Source organism: Marmota flaviventris, chromosome 15 (genome assembly GCF_047511675.1).
Source record: "Marmota flaviventris isolate mMarFla1 chromosome 15, mMarFla1.hap1, whole genome shotgun sequence".
Taxonomy (NCBI): domain Eukaryota; kingdom Metazoa; phylum Chordata; class Mammalia; order Rodentia; family Sciuridae; genus Marmota; species Marmota flaviventris.
In genome coordinates this window covers 827,197-847,000 of record NC_092512.1, presented here as the reverse complement: position 1 = coordinate 847,000, position 19,804 = coordinate 827,197, and the positions used below count along the sequence as shown (strand labels likewise).

Genomic DNA, 19,804 nt, shown 5'->3' with positions numbered 1-19,804 from the left:
GGGAGTGTGAGCACACAGGACCATAGAAATGAAAAGGCAAAACTAGGTCCCCATTCTACTCACTTAAGAGTAGGCATTCCTTCCCTCAACCAAACTTCCAAGCAGCACTGCAAGACATGAATTTCCCAGCTCTGGAATCCAACTGTGCTAGCCTGCTGGGTCCAGTATGTAATGAACCCTCGGCCTTCCCACGCTTGACCCCCAACTCTAGCCCTTAGCCTACCCCAACCCTCATCATTAGCACCCCATTACTCTCCAGTTAGAAATGGCCAGGAAGCACCTAACAACCCACATCTAGAAGCTTTGGAGAGAAAACAGGACTGAAGCCTGAGGTTGGTAACTATTAGCATGGGGCTGGAAATGTACAGAGGAGGGTGAGACAGAAGAACAAGTGAAGAAGTTGCAGGTGTTCACAGAAAAGCAACTGAAGGGATGATCCATGGGCTAGGCCTATGTGGAGACTGTGGTGGGGGTGGCGGGTATTCAGAGGCCAGGAGGCAATAGAGGCCACAGAACTGAGTGTGGTGACATGGAGGAGGGAGAGCTAAAAGAATGGAAAGCTATGAGCAAAAAATGCTTAGCACTGAAGATACCACAGGGAGAATTTGGTGGTGGTGATGGGGGGTGGCCATAGGAGTCTGTGGCTAACAGCCTGTGTTGGTAGAGGTTACCAAGGTGGAAGCAGATGATAAAACACTGGTGGTTGTTACATTCACTTTCCTCCCTACAATATCCTTCCTGTCCTGGAGGAAGCTGTGTTCCTTCCTGTCCAATGTAGAATTTTCACATGCACTCAGAGCCCACTCACCCGTGCAGTGACCTTTGCTCTGTCCTGGGACTGTATCTTGCCCTCCCTACCTGGCACTCTCCTCTGTTCATCAGCAGACATGAACTCTTCCTCCTTCCCTGAGAGGAGGACTTTGATTTCTGTTCTCTGCCTATTTAAGCCTGTACAATTTGGCAACAGACTCCAAATGCTGCTGTTCTAGAAAGGCTGTGGGTGGCCTCCTAGGTGCCACATCCTTCTCCACCTCTGCATGACATTTGAGACTAATAACCCTCCTCTGAGGCCCTCTTCCTGAGTTCCCAAGCTGGGTCATTCAACCCCCGCCCTGATTCACCTCAATCCCTGTACTTCAGACGCTGCCAGCCTACCCACTGCACAGCTTCAACACTCCACTGGAAGTAAAGATCCCCTCGGAGGATCCTGCAGGCTAAACAAATCCCTAGAACTTGACTCACTCCAAACTAGACACACTTCTGAAAAGCTGGGCAAGTGCATCAAGACACAAAAGCCCTGCAGGTCTGCGGTCACTTCCCTGCAGTCTTACTCCCCTTCCTCCTACCACTGGGTTCCCTGCCATCCAGCTGGAATTTCATTTCTATAGTGACCACCCTACACAGGCCCCTCCTGTTTTAATTTTGTACCATTAAGGACTATGAGACAACAGACAGGGTGACAAAAATTATATGCTTGGGAGAAGTACATTTAAGAAACCTCAGTTTAAGAAGCTAAACTCCAGTTTCTTACTTCCAGACTAAACAAGTAAGCCTTAGGTTTGATTCTAAAGGGAATCCTTCAGATCTTCCAAGCTTCGGGTTCAGGAAAGGCTTTCTGCAGGAAAGCAACCCAGAAAGAAGCATTCCAGAAGAAAGACCAGCTTGAAAAAAGGCCTGGTGCTAGAGGTTGCAGGAGTAAGAACTAGATGAGTATGGTTAAAGGTCCGACCGTGTAAGCATGCATGGTCTGAGAGTATGTGGTACTTAAGTTTTGTGGTGTGGGTGTATGAGTGACTGAGGTGTACAGGGTGTGAATATGTGAGTGTGTATGAATGTGTGTGGAAAATATGCAGGAGAACGTGACAGAATGTGGTGTGTGAGCTTTCAGAGTATGTTGTGAATGCATATACGCACAGGGTTATAAGCGTGTATATTTGTGAGCTACTGTATTACAGTGTGGGAATGTATGTGGTGTGGGTGTTCAAGTTCATATATGCCTCATCTCTGATAGTGTGAATGTGTATTGTTTATGGGAATTTATATGGCTGTTCATTTTTGGGAGTATGTGCATGGTATTTTATATGTGTTAGGAACCAGGAAGAGCTGAAAAATGCAGTTAGAGAGGTGAGCAGGGGTCAGATCACCAAATACTGTGAATGACATGCTAAAGAGCTTGGACTTTCTCCTAAAGGCAATAAGCAGAAACTTGTGCTTTCTAATGGAGTAATCACATTTGTACTCAGAAAGATCATTCCAGTTGCTATGGAGAAATGGGTTCTAGGGAAACAAGACCAAGGCAAGGAGACAGGTTAGACTCGGGCTGTTGCAATCATTTAGGTGGGAGATGATAGCATGAACTTCAAGATGAAGAGAAATCCATTCAAGTTATTAAGAAAACAGAAAACCTAACTGCTTGGATTTGAGGGAGGATAAAGAGAGCATCCAGAATTTGTTGCTTTCCCAGCTAAGATGACTCGATAATGTATGATGTCACTTGCTGAGAATGCAGAACTTGCCATCCCTAGATCCAGCCAAGACAGATCCTTATAATGGCCTCAGGGCATCTTCCTCTAGCCACTTCCTTACCCTGCCTGGTTCCCAAACCCATTCCCATGATGAACCTTTTTCATGGGGTCATGAATCTTTTTCTTGATTCGCTTTCATGAACTCAATCTTCAATTCCTCTTTCTGGGTCAACCCTTCTTCTCCCTTGTGCTCTGGTTCAGGATTCTGATTCAACCCCATTCAAGAGTAACAGAGAAGGAAATGCAGCTTGGGAGGTATGAGCAGAGCTTGGACACAGGGACTTTGGGTGTTCAAAAGCATATGGCCCTTTGTACTGTAGGACCAAACCCAGAAGGGAAGAGAAGTGCAGAATGAGGGTTGGGGTCAGGGAGTCAGCTTTCCCTAAGCTACCACATCCTGGCCCAGCACTCCAGAAAGCACAAGAATTCTAAATTCAAATATGACCTTCTGGGTTGTTAGAAAAGTTTATGTGTCTGAGTAAGAAACCATAACATAATTTAGCTTGAGTGCTTTCAACTACTCCAAATGTGATATGTAGGCTTCCACTTGTGCTCCTGCCCATGGCCCTGAAAATGCTAGAGGTAAACCTTAAAAAAGCAAATGCATTTTAAAGGAAAACAATGAGCTGTATTTTTGACAAACTGATTTTATGACATCCACTTGAGACAGTGGTAATATGAGCCTGAAGCTCAGAGAAGAGATCAACACAAAAGATTCAAGAGCTGGGCTGGCGCTGTAGCTCAGTAGTAGAGCACTTACCTATCATGTATGAGGCTCTAGGTTCAATCCCCAATACTGCAAAAACAAACAAACAAACAAACAAAAACCCCAAGAGTTGTTGATAATTGAAGCCATAAGAGGGAGTGAGACCACCTGGGAAGAGAGTATACAGCAAGGAGAAACTGAGGGGGCAACTCCTTTTGGATCCCTTCTCATCCTGTGGGAGCTCCATCTCTTTTCTTCTCACTTGAATAAAACCTACTCTTTTATGCTAAAGGAGGCAGCAGGGACTGAATGACTCTGAGGAACAGTCTTGAATAAGGACAGACAGAGATATTGTCAAGGAAGCATTCAGAGAGGCAAAGGAAACTTCAAAAGTTTAATGCCATAGAAGAGACAGCTTCAGAGGGGACCAAGTGTCAACAGGGTAAAAGTCAAGAAGTCAAAAATAGTAAACAATGACTTGGCATCGTGACCTTGGTTAAAGTCATTTCAACCCCATTATAGTTGGGAAAAAGTCACACAGAGTGAGGTAAAGAATAAGAAAATGGTGAGAAAAAAATGATGGTGGCACTTAAGGAAGTTTGGCTTTGGGGGACAGGGGAGCTGGAAGCTGGGTAGAGAGAGGGTAGCAGCAGGAGAGGGGCATGGGATATAGAGCTCAAGTTGGCAGAGATCTGAAGGAACCAGGAGAGAATGTTTGAAAATACACAAGAACAAAAGGGTATTTTACAGGAGATGCCCTTGACTGAAGGAAGAGCATCTCTTCCACTGTCCTGGAAGAGAAGGAAGGGAAACATCAGTGTAAATGGTGGGAAGGGGAGCGTCAGGAGGTCAGGGACTGTGGGAACTGAGGATTTCTGGCTTCAGTGATCTCTGTTAAAAAAAAAAGTCATTCTCTAAGACCACTGGTGGGGAAAGTCTGAAATAGAGTGAAGATGAAAAGAGGACTGGGAGGGGAACATGGGAAGTCGGTCTGACTACACAGTGGACTAAATGGCATTAGTTATCTATCAAGTCTACAAAGGCAGCAGGTACCAACCTTGTACCTTCTACAGCATATGGTGGCCTAGGGGCAGCAGGCAGATGGAGTACTGAAGCCAGTCCAACCAGAGCGTAGGCACATTTCAGACTATGCTGTTGAGAGGAAGGTGGAGGTGAGGAAGGTTGTCACAGAGGAGAAAAAATAAAGAGGTCAGTGTACTAGAGATCTGGAAAGGCTCAAGGACCAGGTGGCTGGGAATCATTTTCCAAGCAAGCCAGAAGGTACAACTGTGTGGTCAGAGGGAGCAATCTGTGTGGCCAGAACTCAGTAAATGTTGGTTGTTGGCCAAATTAACTTCACCAAGAAGAAACAGGTGCCAAGAGTCTCAGATCTTGGCGGCCCACTCCTACCTGGGAGGTAAAGCCAGCACAGGAGTCTAGACTGTAGGCCGCCTGGGACTTGCTAAGAGGCCTGCACTGGGATGTCTCTGGGAGGCTGCTGAAGTATCAGAGGGAGAGAGGAAACGAGGTCCAAATGCTAGAACAGTGTGGAAAGCCGGCTCCTGCCCACGCTGGTCAGATCTGGCTCCTCTGGGCAGGTGACAGGTGGTCTGAGTGGCACAAGCCAAGCGGGCCAGACAGCAGTCAGCATGAGCAGGACAGAAAGGGTGGGGGCCGGCCCGGCTCTGGCTGCTGGCACCCTCCTCCCCTCCGTCTCCTGCTCCTGCCGGCCTCGGGCACGGCCTCGGCCCGTGGGGCAGTCTCCTCCAGCAGGGGGCAGCCGTAATCCTTTTACCCCCGACCTCCCCATCCAGGACCCGGCCCCACACCAAGACCCTAGGGGCCACTCCTCCGGGAGCCAGGCCCACTCCGGACCCTCCCCGCGGTCTCAGACCCGGCCTAGCAGGGCTGCCTAGAGCCCCTCCCTCAGACATCCCACTCAAACGCGGCCCACAGAGGGCCCCATTGTCCCCGGTACCCTCCCCCAAGAGGGACCCACCCTCCTCAGGAACGCTCCCCACTCGGGACCTCTCCCCCTCAGGGACTCTCCCCCCTCGGGACCCTCTCCCCCTCGGGACCCTCTCCCCCTCGGGACCCTCCCCCCTCAGGGACCCTCTCCCCCCTCGGGACGCTCCCCCCTCAGGGACCCTCTCCCCCCTCGGGACCCTCCCCCCTCAAGGACGCTCCCCCCTCGGGACGCTCCCCCCTCGGGATCCTCCCCCCTCGGGACCCTCTCCCACTCAGGGACCCTCCCCCCTCAGGGACCCTCTCCCCCCTCGGGACGCTCCCCCCTCGGGACCCTCTCCCCCTCGGGTCCTCTCCCCCACTCAGGGACCCTCCCCCACTCAGGGACCCTCCCCCCTCAGGGACCCTCTCCCCCTCGGGACCCTCCCCCCATCAGGGGCCCTCTCCCCCTCGGGACCCTTCCCCCCCTTGAGACCCTCCCCCTTCGGGGACCCAGACCCTTCCCTCCTCACGAACTCCCCTCACGGACCCTCCCCACCACATTCCCGCAACCGCTGTGGAAACCTCCGCTGGAGACACCTTCGCTCCTCCTCTCCCGGGCCTCCTCGCTTCCCGCCCCCGGCAGCGGCGTCGCGCTAGGACCCGGGCGGCCCCAAGCCGGCCAGGCCCCCTGCCTTGCTGGGCCCCGCCCCTCGGCCCCTCCCCTGCCGCTTGGCACCGACTCTGCCACTGGACACCTGGCCCCGCCCCAGGACCCGCCCATCATCAAGCTCCGCCCTCAAGGCGTGGTCCCGCCCCTCTGGGCCCCCGCTCCCCGCACAAAGTCCGGGGGTGGTCTCCTGCTGCGGCCCGGCACCGAGGGGCGGCCGACCGGGCGGGAAGCGGAGGGGGCTAGGGGGCCGGGCGCGGCCAGCCAGGTGCCTGTGCGCGGGGAAGACAGGTTGCGGGGGGAACCAGAAGTTCCAACAGTCTGAAACGCGACCTACTGCCTTAATCTCAGACATTTGCTTTTATTTTTAAACTCACTTGTCTGACGTGACAACTCTTTCTGGACCCTAAATAATTAAAACAAAGCCGAACGCGGTGGCGCACGCCTGTCATCCCAGCGCTGGGGAGGCCGAGGCAGGAGGATGGCGAGTTCAAACCAGCCTCAGCAAAAGCCACAGCAAAAGCAAGGAGCTAAGCAACTCAGTGAGACCCTGTCTCTAAATAAAATACATGTGGCTCAGTGGCCGAATGCCCCTGAGTTCAATCCCCAGTGCCAAATAATGATAATAATATGAACAAACAAATGCAGCAAATCTGAAGCTCTCTGCAAGGATCTGGTACTGTACTTTTTATGGACTCGCCCATTCTAGGCATTCCGTGTCATCTGGATCATGGCCTTCTATGACTGGCTCCTTTCAGGAGGCGTGTTCCAGCCGGAGTGGGTACTCTGGGTAGAGCTGGGCTTGCGGGGCTTTACTCCGCGATAGGAATGGACTCCGTTTTGTGTGTCCATTCATCAGTTTATGGACTTTGGGTGGCTTCCTCCTCTATGAACGTGCAGGTGTGAGTTTTTGGGCAGTCATGTTTTCCTTTCTCTTCTTGTGTATCAAGGAGTACAATTACTGGGTCCTATGGTAACTTTATGTTTAACTCGGAGAAACTGCCAGATTGTTTTCCAATGACTGCATCATTTTATAGTCCCTCCAGCAATGTATCAGGATTCTCATCTCTCCAAATCTTTGCCAATACTTGTAATCATGTGATTATTTTTAATTTTAGCCCTCCTAGTGGGTGTGAAGTGGTATTGCACTGTGGTTTTGATTTTCATTTCCTTGCTAATAATGCTGACCCTGATCATATGCTTATTGGTCATCTGTATGTCTTTGAAAAAAAAATGCCTATTCAGATAAATTTGACTATTTGGCTTTTTTATATTCATTTTTTAGTTGTAGGTGGACACAATACCTTTATTCATTTATTTTTATGTGGTGCTGAGGATCGAACCGCCTTGTACATGCTAGGTGAGCGTTCTACACGGAGCCACAACCCCAGCCCTGGGACTGTTTGTCCTTTTATTGATGAGTTGTGGGAGTTCTTCATATATGCTAGTTACAGTCTCTTATCAAATATATATCTTGCAAATATTTTCTTCCCACTTTGTGGGTTATGGATTGTCTTTTCACTTTCTTGATGATGTCTTTTAAAACATAATCCGATTTGTTTGTTTCTCTTGTTGGTCTTGCTTTCAGTCCTTTTTTTCTAGTTCCTTAAAGTGTACAGTTAGGATATTGTTGGTGGTGGTGGTGTTGTTTTGGAGTACCAGAGATTGAACTCAGGAGCACTCAACCACTGAGCCACATCCCCAGCCCTATTTCTATTTTGTATTTTATTTAAAGACAGGTTCTCACTGAGTTGCTTAGCACCTTGATCTTGCTGAAGCTGGCTTTGAACTTGTGATCCTCCTTTCCCCAGCCGCTGGGATTATAGGTGTGTGCCACCTTGCCCTGTTTACAGTTACATTACTGACTTGAGATTTTTTTAAAAATAGGCATTTATAGCTATACAATTCACTGTTAAGTACTGCCCTTGCTATCTCCCATACATTTTGGGGGTTTGTTTTTTGTTTTTGGTACTGGGGATTGAACCCAGAGGCACTTTACCACTGAGTCATATCCTCAGTCCTTTTTATTTTATTTTATTTTTTATTTTGAGTCAGCATTTTGCTAAATTGCCCAGACTAGCCCTGAACTTGAAATTCTCCTGCCTCAGGCCTCCCAAATTGCTGGGATTACAGGCTTGTACCATGGTACCTGGCTCCATAAATTTTGATATGTCATGCTTTCAGTTTCATTTATCTCAAAGTATTTTTAAAATTTCTGTTGATTCTTTAATCTCATTTTTTTTTACTTTTAACATTTTTTTTAGTTGTCGGTGGACCTTTATTTTATTTATTTATATGTGGTGCTGAGAATCGAACCCAGAGCCTCACATGTAATAGCAAACATTACCACTGAGCCACAACCCCAGCCCCATCTCGTTGGTTATTTAAGCGTGCTTTTAGTTTCCACAAATTAGTGAATTTTCCAGGTTTCTTTCTGTTTTTATTTCTGGTTTCATTCCATTATGTTCAGAAACAGTACTTTTATTTCAATCTTTTTAAATTTATTGAGACTTTTTTCCCCCTCATATGTGGCCTACCCTGGAGAATGTTCGATGTGCACTGGAGAAGAATGTGTCTTCTGCCATTGTTGGGCAGAATGCCCCATGTCTGTTAGGTCTATTTTTCTTCTCTTTTCTGTTCCCATTACTGAAAGTGAGTATTAAACTCTACAAGTCTTAATGTAAAAATTGTCTATTTTCCCCTTCAATTTTTTCTTCTTCTCCTCTTCCTCCTCCTCCTCCTCCTCTCCCCTTCCTCCTCTTCCTTCTACCTTCTACTGGGGGTTGAACCAATGATGTCCTTCTTTGCCTTTTATAACAATTTTTATTTAAAATATATTTTATCTGATATTAGTATAGTTACCCAGCTCTATTTTGGTAAGGATTTGCATGGAATATCTTTTTTCCATTCTTTCATCTTCAATCTATTTGTGACTTTTAATATAAAATGAGTCTCGATGTATTGAGTCTTTTTTCAAAAATTCATTCTGCCAGTCTTTGCCTGTTGATTAGAGATTTCAATGCATTTTTAAAAAAAATTCCTAATAAGAGCCAGGTATGGAGGCACACATCCGTAATCCCAGCAGCTCAGGAGGCTAATGTAGGAGGATCACGAGTTCAAAGCCAGCCTCAACAATTTAGCAAGGCCCTAAGCAACTCAGCAAGACCCTGTCTCTAAATAAAACATTTTTTAAAAAGGACTGGGGGGCTGAGTCTGTGGCTCAGCGGTAGTGCACTTGCCTGGCATGTATGAGTCACTGGGTTCGATTCTCAGTACTGCACATAAATAAATAAAAAATAAAGGTCTATCAACAACTAAAAAAGAGATGCACACCTGCTGTTGAATCTCTCTGGGGTATATAGACCAGCTCTGTTAATTACATAATCCATTCCCTGTGCCACTGGTCCTTCTGGACCTGGGTCAGCTACCCCCCTGCCCGGGTCCCTGTGGTTCTTGCGCTGTATGTTCTGGTGCGTACTTTCTGTGACTTGCACCCTTTGTGGTCATAGAGTCTCCTTCTTTATAGTGCTTATTGATTTTATCTGGAATTCAACTTGGACCAAAACTCAGGTTGAGCCATTTCCTCTGTGGAAGTTGGCCAAGGTCTGTCCCATCTCCCTCACCCTTTTGGCCCAGTGACCTACATGGGTCATTTTCCCAGAGGACAACTACCTCCAGTTTGTACACAGCCTGTGAATTAAGAACAGGTTTTACATTTTCAAAGGGTTGAAAAAAATCAAAACAAGAATACTGTTTCATAACACATGAAAAGTACATGAAATTCAAAAATTAGGGAACATAAATAAAGTCTTATTGCCACATATCCTTAGTCATTTACTTCCAAATGACTGGTTTTCTTTGGCTGCTTTTGCAGAACAGCAAAAGAACAGCAGACTTGCAACAGAGACCATGTGGCCAGCCAAGTGAGAAATATTTACCAATTGACCCTTTACAGAAAATGTTCTCCAACCCCTGGTTTCTAGAAACATGTCGAAAAAGTCTGCTAGGTAATGGGAAGCTCTTGATTAGGGACTAACCATGGAATGATTGGACTGTCAGAGAGTTTTCCTATTTCTTACTTGTCTGTATTTCCAGTCTTTCCCTATAGTAAGTGTGTCCTATTTTTATGACAATATCAGCAAAGTGGAAGTTTTCACTAAAATTGCATATTATCAAAACCTTGCTGCACTCTACCTCCTTAGCTCTGCACCTCCTCAGGGACTCTCCCCCAAACAGGAGTCATCTGAAGGTGCTCTCCTCCAGAACTCATGGAGAATGGGCTCCTAGGCCCCCACATGAGGGTCCAGGAGTGTAAAGAAAGGAGTCTGGGCCTCTTAGGGTACATGGCAGGGCCCAACATGCATCCCCTATTCAGGTCGTCTGTGCATGGCCCTGGGCTAGGTGAGGCTCTGCGTGTTGCAACACTGACCCCCTAGGGGGTCCTACCAAGTGGGCTCATCTCTCTCCACCGGAGGCCCAGCTCACTCCTCCCCTTCATAGACCAGAAGGGCCACCTTGGCCACCTGAGAGTCCTGCCACTGGGAAACCCTTCTTTCTTGGGTGAGAGGTCAGTGGCTCAGTACAGTGAGAACAACTAAGGAGGAGGGCTGTGAACCGTCCCTATGATCTGGAGCGGGACAGGCAGAACAGTCAGTCTGGGAGGACTAACTAGAGAATCAGGGCTGGACACAAGATGCTAGGGACTGAGAAGGCAGGGAAGACCCGCTCACAGATCCTCCATGGCAGCTGCCCTGGAATCCCCTCAGAGGCAGGGGTACATTGCTCTAACCATCCAGAGCAGTGAGGCTCAGGGAGGTCAAGTCACCAGAGTCAGACAAGCACTTTGGCCAGGCCCTAGAAGGGTAGGAGAGCCCATGACTGCCTCCGTTGCTCCTGGCAGGACTCGCCTGGGGTCTCAGTGCTCTCTCTGTGTCCCCCAGGTGTCTTCCTGCCCCCGTCCCCAGCTGCAGCAGCAAACGAACAAGTCCTGGAAGAAGTGGGGGTTGTGGCCCTGGCACCCCTGGCAGACATGCTGAGCAGCCCACAACCCAGCCCTGCAGTGGGCTCCTTTGTGAGCCCCATGATGGGCCCTCTCAACACGCTGCTGTCCAACCCGGTGCCTGTGTCACAGAGCAGCCCACTCACCAGCCTCCTGACCGGCCCCCTGAGCAGCCACCTGGCCAGCCCCTTAGCAATGACCCCAGGGGGCACCCTGACCAGCCTGCCCTCTACTGGCCCCCTGAGCAGCCACCTGGCCAGCCCCATCACAGTGACCCCTGGGGCCACCTTGACCAACTCCCTGGGCCTAACCTCCACCGGCTCCCTGAGTCCAGGCAGCCCCTTGGCCAGCACCCTGGCAGGCCCCATGGCTGTGTCTCAGAGCAGTCCCCTGATGACCCCCATGGCAGGCCCAGTAGCCGTCTCTCTGAGCAGCCCCCTGCTCACCTCCGCAGCTGCCCCCCTAGGTGTCTCTCAGAACCTTCTGGCCAGCCCCATGGGCGGCCTGATTGTGCCAGAGGCCCCAGGGGTACGGCTGGCAGACACGCTCCAAGGAGGTCACTCTGGGCCCCTTTCCTCAGCTGGTGCAGGGCCCACCATCAACTCCAAAGGTAATGGGGTGCCAGGCAGGGGCAGGGGTGCCCTAGGGAGGCCAGATCCTGCACCCACCCTGCCTCACTCTAACCCCCTCCTCTCATTTCTGCCTCCCCAACCAGTCACACTCGCCAGTGAACACCCCCAGCCAATCCAGGAACCAGAACCCCTCAGCGTGACATTTGTGGGTGCACCCCTCCAGACCTCCACCCCGGTGGGCATCATGGCCATGCCTGGTCCCACGACAGCCTTGTATGGCACCGCAGATGTCCGAATCCAGCCCGGTGTCCCCCAGGGACAGATGGTCCCTGCCTCTATCCCTACCTCCCCAACTGCCTCTCCTGCTGGCACAGTCCCTGCCCCCACCCCCCAAGCTGCCACCAACTGCACCCCCTCAGGCACCATCCCCACCCCTCCCCGAGTGCAGCACTCTCCCAGCCGGCCCTTGCCTGTCCCCCATTCTCCTCCACGCAACCCCCAATCCTCACCACGTACTTCATCCTCCCCGGCTTTGGTGAATGACACCCGGGGGTATTCACGTACCACGGAACCATCTCGGAAAGGCCTCCTGGAGTTGGAGCGGAAGATGGCCCACCGCAAGACGAGCAAGTTCCCCGACAGTACCCGAGGTCAGTGAGGCCACCAGGGGCTCACTGTGAGTCTGGGGGCTCCTAGGCCATCTCCCCTGCCACCCACCTGGGCTGTTGACCACAGCCCCACTCCATCCATCCACCGCTCACCCACGTCCCCTGTCATCCCCAGAGTCGAAGCAGCTGGCCTGGGAGAGGCTGGTGGGGGAGATCGCCTTCCAGCTGGACCGCAGGATCCTGTCCAGCATCTTCCCGGAGCGCGTACGCCTCTACGGCTTCACTGTCTCCAACATTCCAGAGAAGATCATCCAGGTGTGTGGCTGTCCGTCTCCCACACACTCCCAGGGGGCTGAAGGGACTGGGCAGTGTGCTGGCCCAGGAGGAGACACACTGGGGACACTGCCCTCAAGTGAAGCTAACATGTTAGAATCCAAGGAGACCCTGGGATGGAAGAAGCCAGTGCTCAATCCAAGGGGCCAGCAGGTGTCCAGGGCATCTGGCAGTGAGAGCCTTTAGTCCAGCCCTAAAAGCCTCCCCAAAGAAGGGCTGAGCAGGGAGGGTTCCAAGCACAGGCAGGTGACTCTTCTCTCCTCTGGATGGGCAGCCCTAATCCCCAGAGGCTTGAGGAGTACTGTGACCTCCCCAGATTGGCACAGCCAACTTCCTCCCCAGTCCTGTGGGTGTCCTCAAGGATCACTGGGGACCACAGGAAACAGGCCCCAGAGCCATGCAGCAGCTGGCGGACTTGTTCCGAGGCCCAAGGCTAATTCCGGTGTATTTTCCCAGGATGCATCCACTTACCTCCTTCCGTGTCAGCATGGAGGACGATGTTTGACAAACAGGAGCCTTTTGTGGGTAGTTTGGGAAGAATTCACTTTTGGTTGCATTTGGGACTTTGGCTTGATTTGGGGTATATAGGTTTGAGCTTTCTTTTTCCATAGGTTAAAGTGTCCTTTGGTTAAGTAGTTAATATTAATATGACCAGAATTTTCAGCTTTTGCCCTTAATGTTTGTATTCTTCGCGTCTCATTTAAGAAATCTTCTCATCAGAAGGTCCTAAAAGCATTCTGTATTTTCTGTACTCTAATCCCCTGAATTTTCTCCTAAGGATGTGAAGGTTTTTCTTCGCTTAGGTCTTTGACTGCCCTGTAACTGATCTTAGTGGTGTGGGTTAAAATGGGTGGTACTTCTCCCCAGCCTGGACAACCCCTGGTCTTCCCCAGAAGCCAGCCTCACACAGAGGAACCACCAGATTGAAATGACCCCAAGGTAGTAAGTAGCCATAGTGAGAGCCTCAGCTAGTAGGTGTAGAGGACAGCCCTGGGGCCTGAGGAACAGCCACACAGAAGGACAGGGGTACTGTGATCAGAAGACAGACAGGGCTGTGTGGACAGAATGATTGCAGCAGCTGAGAGTTTCTTTTGAGGGCCATAGCCAATCCACTGGGACCCCACAGTATTCTGCTGGTGAGGGCAACTGGCCAGGTCTCCAGGCTCAGGGCTGTGGAAGCCCAGCACTGCCAGGCTAAGGGGGTACCCAGCACCTACCTCTTTCCCTCTTCCAGGCCTGCACCTGTGTGGGCTCTGCAGTCTGCCCCACCCAGCCCATGCTGCCCTCATGAGAGGTACTGGAGCTGGACACTGCTCCAAGCAGGCCCACCTTGATTTTCTCTCAATCATCTTAGCTCTTCCTATTCAGTGTGAGCTTTCACAGTGAAAACATCAAGTCTTAGGAAAAACCTGGTTCAAATTTTGAGTAGTTTTGCATTGATATATGGACTAAACTACATTGATTGATAGATTACACATACATTTCTCTCCCTCCCTTTCTCTCTCTCCCTCCCTCCCCCTCGCCCACTCCCTTCGGTACTGGGGATTGAACCCAGGGTGCTTTCCATACAGTTATACCCTCAGTCCTTTTATTTATTTTTATTTTTTTATTTTGAGACTCTCTGGCTAAGTTGCCCAGGCCGGCCTTACTTAAGATGAGCCCCTGGAGCAGATGGGATCTCAGGCTCTGCTGTTGTGCCTGGCTTAGATTACACATCTTGACAGTGCTGGCTACCCGTCAGCACCTTGTTGCTGGAGTCAGTGGCACCCTCTTTGGTGGAGTCTCTAGTTGACAACCCTCTACGGTGTCCCAGAGCAGTGCTGCTGTGCCACAGTGCAGATTGGCTAGGGCAATTCAGAACCTGGTGGAAGCACAATGCTTGGCGTCTCTAAACGCTGGCATCTGGTGTCTAATTGGCAAGGACTACATTTGATTATAAGCAGAAGTCTAGTTGTCCATGGAGAAATTGGATAGTAAACCATGAAAAAAGGATTCCTATTGTTTGCTGCTTAAAAGGAAGATGATAAAATGCATGGGCCTTTGATGTGGGGGTGGTCTGTGTGTGTCCCTCTTTATGGTGTTTCTCTACCCTTGACAGGGAAGTTATTGCTTAGGTTGTAGAATTTAACAATCACAGCTCTAAGGCACAAATCATTAGGAAAGAGCTAATGTGCATCAGGCAATACTTCTCTGGTGCCCATGGAAGTCAAAGCCAGCATGGTGCCCACGGAGCCCCACTGACAGCCTCTGGGCATCTCACCATCACCAAGACACAAGTCACTCAGCCCAAGAGCCTCCATCACCAATTCCAGACCCACTGGCCATTCTCCTGTCAGCAGAGACCCTCATTCCTCCTGGGAAGCAGCTCTCCCAGTGCTCTCCTGCAGAGAAGTGGCTTTGCAAACCTGGGGGACACCCAGGCTGGCCCTCTGCAGGGTTCATGTGGGCTGACTGATGTCACACTTGAGAACCAGTTATTTGCCCCCTGGTCTCAGGCTGGGTGATTTGTTGACTCCTATCTGCATCTAATTCCACTTTCCCCAGCCCTTTATTTAGCAGACAGTTGTAATTCTTCTATTCCTTTCTTTTTAATTAAATTTATATTATTTATTATTTTTTTTAAAGAAAGAGAGAGAATTTTAATATTTATTTTTTAGTTTTTGGCGGACACAACATCTTTGTTTGTATGTGGTGCTGAAGATCGAACCCGGGCCGTACCCATGCCAGGCGAGCGCGCTACCGCTTGAGCCACATCCCCAGCCCATTTTTTTAAAAATTGATTTTATTATTCTTTTTAAATACATGACAACAGTGGAATGCATTACAATCCTTATTACACATATAGAGCACAATTTTTTGTATCTCTGTATTTAAAGTATGTTCACATCAATTTATGCCATTATACATGTACTTTTTTTGCATTACAATTCTTAATACACACATATATACCACAATTTTTCATATCTCTGTATTATTATTATTTTGGTACCAGAGATTGGATCCAGGGGTGCTTAACCACTGAGCCACATCCCCAGCCATTTTTATTTTTTATTTTAAGACAGAGTCTCACTGAATTGCTTAGGGCTCTAAGTTTCTGAGGCTGGCTTTGAACTAGTGATCCTCCTCCTGCCTCAGTCTCCCAAGCCTCTGGGATTACAGGTGTGCATCACCATGCCCAGCTAAATTTATTTTAACAAAAAAAAAACATAAAAATTGTACATATTATTGGCATGCCATATAATGTGTCCCCTCATGTATACATTGTTTAATCAGGTTAAACATATCTGCTCAATCTGTCTCTGGCACAGGGATAGAAACCCCCAGCCTTGTCTATGCTAAGCAAGCTGTGTACCACAGGCCTATACCCCCAGACCTATAGCTTTTTTTTTATAGTTGTAGATGGAAACAATATGTTTATTTTATTTGTTTACTTTTATGTGGTGCTGAGGATTGAACCCAGTGCCTCACATGTACTAGGCGAGTGCTCCACCACTGAGCCCCAGCCCCAGCCCACTAAATCTTGTGTATCATACTAGCTTCTATTGTCCAGGTCGTTGGACAGAGTATTTGAAAGCAGCAGATCATAGAGGCAATTTCTCCCATATTTACACTGACAAGGAACGCCAGTCTCCTCACTAAGCATGAGTTTGTGCTAGACTATTCAGCAGGTCTTCTCAGGCAAATCAGTGGTCTTGGTGGCTGAACCCACATGAGCTGATGTAAGTAAAGAAGGGTTTTAGTGAATGTCTGGGTGGTCAGAAAAGCTTCAAGGAAACCGGGCGTGGTGGCACACACCTGTAATCCTATCGGCTTGGGAGGCTGAGGCAGGAGGATGGCGAGTTCAAAGGCAGCCTTAGCAATGGCAAGGTGCTAAGCAACTCTCTAAATAAAATACAAATAGAGCTGGAGAATGGGGCTCAGTGGTTGAGAGTCCCTGAGTTCAATCCCTGGTACCTTTCCCCCACAAAAAAAGCAAAACTTCAAGGACACAAACTTGTGCTTGTGTGCTACACTGCCCGGACAAACGCTGACACACCAGAAGATTTTCCTAGTGGACACACTATGAGCACCACTGCCCAGGACAGTGTGCAAACACCCAGCAAGAAGCCCCTAGTCAAGCACAGCTGTCCCTGAAGAACCAGTGCCATGTCCACGTGCTCCCCCAAGACTGCACTCTCCACCTCCACCTGCCTGGCAGAAGCCCAGCCACCAGACTCAAGTCTGGAAGAGCCCAGCTCCCCGTTAGGAAGGCACAGACAGTGCAGAACAGCTGGTGAGCAACACCAGTGTCTGCCGCCTCAGGTTCAGAGCTTTCCTGCAGTCTCTCACAGAACCATGCTGTGGTTTTTTCATGAACAGATTCTGACTTTTCTAGGATGTTTTTTCTGTCTCACATTGAGATGTCGCAGGTTCCCCGCTCCTTCTCCTCTTAATGTTCTGAGACATGAAAAGCTTTCTGCACGACAGACTACACATTCCTGATGTTTAATGCACTGGGGTGCGGTTAAGTCCTCTGCAGTTCTACTCGTGGGTCAGGGACCACGCCAAATGGCTGTGACCAACGCAGGGCAGCAGTAAGCCAGCACTTGTCTGCCCACAGTCCTCGGCCTCACTCCTCCCTCTGGGCTCTCCAGGGCACTCCCGGTCCTAAACTACATGCTGCAGGACTCAGTCTGTCACCCGTTGGGTGGGTTCTGGTATCAGAAGAGTCAGAGAAAAGCACAGCTGGGATGTGAACAAAGCTCTCCGCTCTTCTGCTGGGGCACCAGGGGGGCGTCACGCGGGGGACGAAACCCCAGTGCTCAGCTCTTATGGCATCTGGGTAGGTGGGACCAGCCTCTTGGTGTCACCCCAGGCAGAGGTGGGTGACAGTTGGCCTGGCTCTCCTCCTCCTGCCTCTTCAGTGCCATGCCTTGCCAGCTGAAGCCTCCACCTGGGCTGTGCTTTTTACCTTTATGCTAATAAAGGTAACTGCAGGTCACTTGTTGACCATTCTATACATGTGCTTGCTCTCCCCCCCCCCCCCCCGCCCTGGAATTTGCTCCTGATCATCTGGGAAAATCACTACGATTATTTTGAAAACGGCAGAATATTGTTAGGTCTTCTGACAGTGTCTTCTCTGTGTCTCTGTGGACCAGAGTCTCAGGAGGCTGCACTGACTTCCCAACCTGCCATCCTCCTGAGTGTGATCTTACTCCCTTGGCCTTGAAGACTGGCCCACTACTGAAGTCCTAATTTCGGGGTGCATCTTTTAAGACTTGGAGCTAGGCTGGCTGTCTCATTCCCTGCTGAGAGATTTTTGCCCCCTTAATCTTATATCTTTTTTGATGGGAGTTGAGTACCAGGGATAGAATTCAGGGGCACTGAGCCACACCCCAGCCCTATTTTGTAATTTATTTAGAGACAGGGTCTTGCTGAGATGCTTAGCACCTCACTTTTGCTGAGCCTGGCCTCGAACTTGGTAATCCTCCTGCCTTAGCCTCCTGAGCCACTGGGATTAAAGGTGTGCACACAGCGCCTAGCTTTAACCTTAAATCTTTTTTTTTTTTTTTTAATATTTTCCCTTAGTTGTTGATAGATCTTTATTTTATTTATTTATACATGGTGCTGAGAATTGAACCCAGTGCCACACACATGCAAGGCAAGTGTGCTACTGCTGAGCCCCAGCCCCAGCCCCAAACCTTAAATCTTAAGGGGTCCTATTTTTTAGTAAGATAACTCTCAGGTCCAGGGGCCAAGTCAGCCACCAGGAGGCAGGGCTCACAACCAGTTTCATCTCATTGGCTGGAATTTAGTGATGTGCAGGCCACTGCAGAATGGGGGCCTGTGGCCTTGGCTGGGAGTTCCTCACCTAAAAGCAGAGGGACTTCTGCTCTGGCTCTTCAGTGAAGTGAGTCTACTTTGACCAATTTTGTTTTGCTGATTCTATTGATCCTTTGGCTTCTGTTTCCTAATTTCTGCTATTTTTTTAATATTTATTTTTTAGGTAGAGGTGGACACAATATCTTTATTTATTTATATGCAGTGCTGAGGATGGAACCCAGGGCCCACACATGCTAGACGAGCACTCCACAACCCCAGCCACCAATTTCTGCTATTTTTTATTTCCTTCCTTGGACTTCCTTTAGTTTTGTTTTGATATTTATCTTGCTTGTGTTGAGTACCTACATCATTTTGTTTTATTTCTTTTATTTATCTCCTTTGTTTTAAAATAAATACATTTAGGGGAATGAAGTTCCTTCTAATCAGGGAGATCTTCAAAATATTTAACAACCAGGGACTGGGGCTGGGGCTCAGTGGTAGTGTACTTCCTGGCATGTGTGAGGCCCTGGGTTCGATTCTCAGCACCACATATAAATAATAAAGGTCCATCAACAACTAAGTCTGGAAGAGCCTCAGCTTCCAGTCAGGAAAGCCCAGAACAACAGAACAACAAGTACAACAGAAGCACTAAGCAATCAGGGGCATCCTGGCCAGCAGCAGTCACTGCCTGGCTGGGGTGGGAAGACCCAGGGACTCTCCTGGTGTCCAGGTCCAGGTGGCAGACCCTCAGTGCTGGGGTCCAGAGTGCTTGGCTGGCATCCTTCATTCAGTGTCGGGAGGAAAGCAAACCCCACAAGGGGTGTGAGACAGGATGTCCTGAGGACAGAGTCCAGGCTGGGAAGCAGAGGCCTCCAGAGGAGACTGAGAGGGAGCAGGGAGGGGGGAGCCAGGAGGGGTCCTGGGAGAGGCCTTAAGACTTGCAGTCAGGCAACTGTGGGGGTTTGAAGAGCCTCTCATTTTCCCCAGTGCCTCCAGACTTTCAGCCATAGTCCCTGTCCTCAGCCCAGTCCCAAATTCCTGGTGGTGAATGGAGCAGGCCACAGGATTGGGGTATCCCAGGAACTTGGCGGAGCCACTGGCCCTGCCTGGACAGAGCTGGGGGGCTTCTCTGTCAGGCTCAGTCCCTGGGCTCCTCTACCCCCCAGATCCCTCCAGCCTGTCACCCCGGACCTCCTCCCTGCACACCCCCTGGGTGGTCGACAGCCATACCACACACACACCCTTCCTCCTCTCTTCCCCTTGCCTGTGTGCTGCCGTGAGGAAGGAGGGCTCCTGAAGACCACTCTCCCCACAGGCATCCCTGAACCCCCGTGACCACAAGCTGGACGAGGAGCTGTGCCAGACACTCACTCAGCGCTACGTGAGCATCATGAACAGGCTGCAGAGTCTGGGCTACAATGGGCGGGTACATCCTGCGCTGACAGAGCAGCTGGTGAATGCGTATGGCATCCTGCGTGAGAGGCCTGAGCTGGCCGCATCAGAGGGCGGCTCCTACACTGTGGACTTCCTGCAGCGCGTGCTGGTGGAGACAGTGCACCCCAGCATGCTCACTGACGCGCTGCTGTTGCTCTCGTGCCTCAATCAGCTGGCACACGATGATGGCAAGCCAATGTTCATCTGGTGA

The 19,804-nt window shown here is 49.9% G+C and overlaps 1 protein-coding gene and 1 long non-coding RNA gene across 5 annotated transcripts in view; one reads left to right on the top strand and one right to left on the bottom strand.

Moving 5' to 3' along the window:
• LOC117794706 (uncharacterized) overlaps positions 1–5,843 on the bottom strand; it is a 15,210-nt gene extending 9,367 nt beyond the window's left edge. The window contains exons 1-4 of one of the 4 annotated variants that reach the window (XR_004618556.2): positions 5,761–5,843; positions 4,642–4,841; positions 4,289–4,383; positions 3,612–4,022 (exon numbers count right to left, since the gene is read on the bottom strand). This is a non-coding gene — a long non-coding RNA (uncharacterized lncRNA). The other 3 variants (XR_004618555.2, XR_011704699.1, XR_011704700.1) reach the window with 3 other exon arrangements.
• Positions 1–19,804, top strand: part of Spatc1 (spermatogenesis and centriole associated 1) — a 20,165-nt gene extending 361 nt beyond the window's left edge. The window contains exons 3-7 of the mRNA XM_027949476.3: positions 10,786–11,016; positions 11,116–11,454; positions 11,560–12,066; positions 12,200–12,339; positions 19,475–19,804. Of these exons, the coding sequence (XP_027805277.3) occupies positions 10,786–11,016; positions 11,116–11,454; positions 11,560–12,066; positions 12,200–12,339; positions 19,475–19,804 (1,547 nt within the window). The remainder of the gene's footprint in view (positions 1–10,785; positions 11,017–11,115; positions 11,455–11,559; positions 12,067–12,199; positions 12,340–19,474) is intronic.